Source organism: Alnus glutinosa, chromosome 8, assembly GCF_958979055.1.
Source record: "Alnus glutinosa chromosome 8, dhAlnGlut1.1, whole genome shotgun sequence".
Classification (NCBI taxonomy): Eukaryota; Viridiplantae; Streptophyta; class Magnoliopsida; order Fagales; family Betulaceae; genus Alnus; species Alnus glutinosa.
Window position 1 is genome coordinate 22840565 of NC_084893.1, and position 6000 is coordinate 22846564.

Genomic DNA, 6000 nt, shown 5'->3' on the forward strand with positions numbered 1-6000 from the left:
GCGTTGTCATGTGTACATCTTTGTCATATCAGTTTATCTACTAAAAAATAAAATAAAATAAAAAATAAAGGTGTGATGGTGAGGAAAATTCCCCCGTGGGACCCCACCCTTTTGATCCACCCTCCACCTTGTGAAGGGTGGTTTGCGGGAGTCCCCTATCTCGGCGGCTCGGCCCCGCCTAGTCGCGCCACAGCTTGATCCTCATCAACTTGGCCAACCGAGTCATGGTGCTCATGGATCTCACAACCTTGTACTTCTCCAGCTCAAACCAGTAGCTTAAGTTCTCTCATCCAACTTGCCCTTGAAAGCCACAAAGCCCAATCCTGGTCTCAAACTCGGTGTAAGTGCTGTGCAACATGGGTTCGCCTTGGTTGAGCCAGTGGAAATTGTTCTCTTGCCTCATCAGGAGGTGAGGAGTTCCCACATGTGGATTCATCTGGAGTGGCAGGAGTGGGGAGACGAGTAGGAAATATTGAAATGGTCATGTTTGGTGTGAGGGAATGGGAACCAATTCCTAATGATCCTAGGGTTAAAGTCGACATTTTCATTGAACGCATCATGCTTAATTGATGAAAACTTGTGAAATTTTTTGGGTGAGAAACTAAAAGGGCCGAGGTACTTAGAGCACTAGTAGCAGTTACCCTATATTGGTTCCCTTCTCTATATTTAGGGAAAATTTCATGAAAAACATCAAAAAACCTCTCACAGCAGATGCCCTATATTTAGATGAGGGGGTTGAGAATGAATAGTGATTCCCAATGTATACATGTCTACTATTCATTTCCTATGTATTATTTTAATATAAAAGAAGAATAATTAATTGATATAGTGAAGAGAGAAAAAGTAGGAAAGAGAGAAAAATAATAAAATAAGAGTAAAAAAATAATATTTAATTGATATAGGGAAAAGTAAGAGAATCTATTGTGGGGTATTTTTTTATAGGGAAGTAAAAAGTAGTTTTGTTCCTTAAATATAGGGAAAATGGTTGGGAATTTGCTGCTAGTGCTCTTACTACTTAGCCATAAGGTGGATTTTTTTTTTTTTTTTCCAAAAAAAATTAATTAAAAATAAAATCAGTTTAGAGAACAAAATAGGCTAAAATTCTAATTTTTAATTTTTTTTTTTTTGGCAAACCTAGACAATTTCCCTTGGGTAGTCGGCTAGGGCTTAGGGACCTCTTAAAAATATTTTTCAACATTATTTTAAATCATGCTAAAAATATTGCCTAACTAAAACTAAAATAGACATGACAAAGTTTTTTATGAAAAATATACACGTGGCTAATTATGCACTAAAAATGTCATGAAATTTTATTTTAATGCTAACATCATTAAATTATTTCAATATTATATGATCCATTTAATTAGGTTAGTCTAACTAGGGTTGGGATGTTACACTTGGACTCCTACAACCCACATCATCATTGGAAATGGTTTGGTCAAGAGGGACCCCCCATTCTGCGGCCATCTTCACGAGGTGGGTCGCCAAAGAATCCCACCACTACCCGCGAATGGATATTTTCACTGCCATCCCTTCTTTCTTTTAGGGGATATGTTGATATGACAAATATGCACATGACAACGTTTAATATGGAGACAAAAGAACTAATCTTATAAGCCGAGAAAGTTCGACATCCTTCTCATTTCCGATGCGAAAAAATAATATGAATTTAATTTTTTTATTAAAAAAATTGGTATTTTTTCGATTTTTTATTTTTGACAAAATAAAATCAAAATTACGTAAATGCCACTCAAAATAGCCGCCCCGCAATCCCCGCCCTGCTCGGACTGTCTTTATTAAGTGCGGTTTGCGGGTTGAAAATTTCCAACCTGTATAGGTGCGGGGCGGGGCCAAAAAAGGCGGAAAACCGCCTCGCCCCGCCCCGCCCCGCCCCATTCACACCCCTAGCTATCACCTATTACTTGCTCCCATTGGCATCCTTTTATGTTGTTGAGGACTTGGGTGTTCTCGCCCTTATATAGGTGAACAATCCACCCATTCATCAGTAGACTGCATGATAGGTAAGTGAATAAAAGATTAGATTTGCTCAAGATGGTAATGCTTGGTGGCTAATCCTCTTTGGTCTTCCTTCCTAAAACATACAAGGTTGCAGGAATGTGATTTAGACTCGTTAGGAGGCATTAATTACCGAAAGGCACTTGAGATGAGGGATTAATCAAACTTAAGCTAGGAATTAGTTGTATGCCTTGTTGTGTCCACCTCTGTAAGAATAATCACCATGCCAAGCCATACACTGTGTGGTCACCATGAGTGATTCGACAGTCTTGTTTGGTCACATTCTTACCTATGAAAACACTTTGTCCCATGGGTACATGACCAATTGACCATGCTTTGGCCAATTGTCCAATATGATATGATTTATAGGATACATGTTCATATTTTGGCCAATTGTCCAATATAATATGACGTGGGGTACATGACAGATTGATTGTAGTCATATGCCTAACCGCGTACAACACATCATGGATGCTTCTTGTGAAATTAGGGATGTAGCAAATTTGCTAATCTTTTTTATTTGTTATTTTTAAATAATACAGTAACACTTTTATAACTTAATAAGAGAAATAGAACAGATTGTTCTAAAAAAAAAATCACAAATACATTCAGGAATTTCTTCTATCCAAACCTGATTTATGAACTGTTTAACAGCAACATGAGATACGCCATGCGCTGCCATATTAACGATTTTATTGATATGGTGGATCTGTCAACTAGAAAGAGAATTTAACATGATATGAGTGTTATCCACTAGTTGTCCAAATCTACTCCCATTGTGTACATTGGAACTCATCACCTTAACCACTTGGAGTGCATTACCTTTCAAAATAATGTTATGTAAGCCTAATTCTTTGTAGACAAGAGGCCTGAAAAGCTGTTAAGGCTTGTGCGGCTACTGATTTTAAGTGACACAATCTTGTTATACTTTTGACCGTGTGCACATATCCCTTATCATCCTGCATCACAATATCAATTTTCAGATGCCCACTCATCTCATCTATAGCAGTATCTCAAGTGCCTTCCACTTGAGAGGTTGTACATACAGGATTTGGAATGTGATTTTTCAGTTAAAATATAATTTTTGGAATGGAATTTCGAATATTAATAGGTCAATCATGAGATTGCAAATGAAAATAGAGGAATATTCAATGTCCCACGTTTGTTGGCATAAAAGGTGGAGTTGCGCAACTTGCGTGGCCTTATTGTCATGTAATTTGTTGAATAATTTTTGTCATATTCTGGCCTCACAAATTTATTCGTGATTTAGTTGTTCTTTTTAATTAGCTTGAAATTAAAGCAGATATTAGCAATTAAATTTGAATATTTTATCCATTCATGCCTCAATTTTTGTTTTTTGTTTTTTTTCCTTCCAATGATTGATTATTCTTACTCAAAATTGAATTCAAGTAAATTCTAATTCGGCTTTAATTTAAAAAACTAACACATTTTGCATTTGGACCCTTTCAAGTTTAAATGAACAGGAGAGGAACCGGTTAATTTAAGTGAAGGGATAAAATTGTTTAAAAATATATCAAATGACAATTTTACCTTTATTTTTATACTAACTAGAACTTGAGAAGATCCTTGTCCTAACAATTTTACGCCTTTTGTTGGGAATTGGGCAAACAGGAAAGTCTAGCCCATTGTGACGCGCCTCCATCTTTCGGTAGAAGGCCCAAAAAGAATATAAAGCCCCGAACCTAACAGGATGTGCGAACAAAAAGGTGAAACTTCCATGATCCGATTAATAATTGATGTATTTTTTTTATAAAAAAAAATTAAAATTACACAAATTTATTAATTATTATTATTATTTTTTGTACTTGACTTAATTCTAATCAGATGTTAATTAAACATGTATAGCATGTTGTAAAGAAGGCAAAAGAATTACAGAGAACAGAGAATAGCACAAGAGATGAGAGAGTAATCAGGTCCACAAGACAACAAGAATCGCATACCTTCTGTCTTACTATTTCCATGCTTTCCTCGTGTCAGAACACGTAACCAGGCTCAAACGGCAAGCGGTGCTACAACCACATTCATGCAGTGTACGTGAAAGCCACACTCCCTCCCCAATTGCCATTTGCCATATCAAAGCGCGTGAGATGAAAATCTTCCAGACCCGCACGGTACGAAAATTCCCTCACAGTCACCGGTCACCCTCCTCCTCAAGCATAATGTCAGTCAACATTCAAACCCTCACCAACTCTCTCTCTCTCTGTCTCCGTGCTAAAGAGTCGTCTCACTCTCAAACCGGGTCTATTTTCTCTTTGACATCTCTCTAATTCTCTCTCATGGAGAACCCACGCCCGGAGGAATTGATCAGAGACAAGCAAGCGAGGCAAAAGCTCTCTCGCCTGAGTCTAGAAAGTCGTCCAACAGAGGAAGTGAAATTAGCTGCCACCGCAATCAGCCTCAACGTGCGGCTGAGACCGTCCGACATGCCCCTCCACATGCAAGACCTTGCCCTTCGCTACACCAGATCGCTCCTCGACTCTTCCCTGATCAAATCACGTCCCAACCCCACCCACCTGGCTCGAGCTCTCAAAAAGGTCTATATATATATATTAGTATGCTTCTTGAGAGCGAATTCAGTATACTAAATAGTTTTTTTTTTTAAACAGGAATTTGACTCGTTGTACGGACCGGCGTGGCACTGCGTGGTGGGGACGAGTTTCGGGTCGTTCGTGACTCACTCACCGGGTGCGTTCGTCTACTTCTCCATTGACTCGTTCTCGGTTCTGCTTTTCAAGACAGAGGTTCAGTTGGTCACCGAACCAGGTGCCTAGAATATTACAAAATTCCTACAGAAATGGTACACACAAAAATGAGAGCTTTTCGATTTATCGTCTCCCTATATGCCTACTAAATTGTCTATTGAGTTTGATTTTTTTTTTCTTCTTCTTTTGAAAAAATTGTTATCCTCTTTTTGTTCTTTCCTTTTTTCTGAGCAAATGTGGAAATGCAACCACTCCTGAATGGGTCAAAGAGAAGTAAGGTTTGAAGAGAGAAAATCATTAGCTATATCAATAGATAATGGTTCTGGTCTTCTAGCTTTTGTGGACGAGTTCAAAATTATTAAGGTTAAATACCTTTACACACACCATGTCGTTTAAAACTTTTATTTTTTATTTTCGGTTTTTTTTTTTTAGGTGGTACTTGTGTTATGGAAAAACACGAAGATTTTTTTCGTTCAAAACTGATGGATTTTCACGTTAGTGACATGTGACACCATTAAAATTGCGACACGTGACTACCATAAATATATATAATTTTAAGGCTTTTTTTTTTTTAACAAAAAAAATAAAATGTAGAGATGGCTGAAACCACCCCCATTTGGCCGGGGGGTGGTCGAATCACCAACAAAATTGGCCTTAAAGCCACCCCCTTGGCCAAAATGGGGTTGCCGGCCACCCCCTACATGTTTTTTTTTTTTTTTTTGGTAAAAAAAAAAAAGCCTAAAAAAAAAAAATGGTAGCCACGTATCACAATTTTAATGATGCCACGTGTCGGCATGTCGCTGACATGAAAATCTATCAATTTTGAATAGAAAAATGGACGGAGGTACTATCTTCGTTTTTTTCCCATATCACATATACCACCTATGAAAAAAATAAAAACTGAAGGGACAAAAAATAAAAGTTTTAAACCACATAAGACAAAAAGGTATATAACCCAAACTATTATTGAATTCCACACTTATGTGAATCCTACTTAACTCCACAAATTCAATAGTAATTTTAAAAAGTTAAAAAGAAAGAAAGAAAGGAAAATGAGCATATAAGAAAATGAGTTGGATGACTTCTAAGGACTTTAACTTCAAATACATGATTATGATTATCTTTTGCTTTCTTTGGTGTAATAATAAGAAGAGAAAGAGGATCGTACTTTGTGAGCTTTCTCTGTGCTATATATATATATATAGAGAGAGAGAGAGAGAGAGAGAGAGAGAGGTAATTATATATATTTGGTTTCCAGTGA

General features: G+C 37.2%; 1 protein-coding gene across 1 annotated transcript; it reads left to right on the forward strand.

The window, feature by feature from the left end:
- The first annotated feature begins 4224 nt into the window (after positions 1-4224).
- Positions 4225-4949, forward strand: LOC133875812 (uncharacterized). The gene is made up of 2 exons (XM_062314048.1): positions 4225-4571; positions 4644-4949. Exons 1-2 carry the CDS (start codon positions 4314-4316, stop codon positions 4806-4808), a joined length of 423 nt encoding a protein of 140 aa, XP_062170032.1. The 5' UTR covers positions 4225-4313; the 3' UTR covers positions 4809-4949.
- Positions 4950-6000: the final 1051 nt, after the last annotated feature.

What these genes read in the sequence shown, in the direction of transcription:
- LOC133875812 (XM_062314048.1), top strand. Translation starts at nt 4,314, where the DNA reads ATGGAGAACCCACGCCCGGAGGAATTGATCAGAGACAAGCAAGCGAGG. An exon ending in TGGCTCGAGCTCTCAAAAAG is followed by an intron (nt 4,572 to 4,643) that starts GTCTATATATAT and finishes TTTTTTAAACAG; the next exon opens with GAATTTGACTCGTTGTACGG.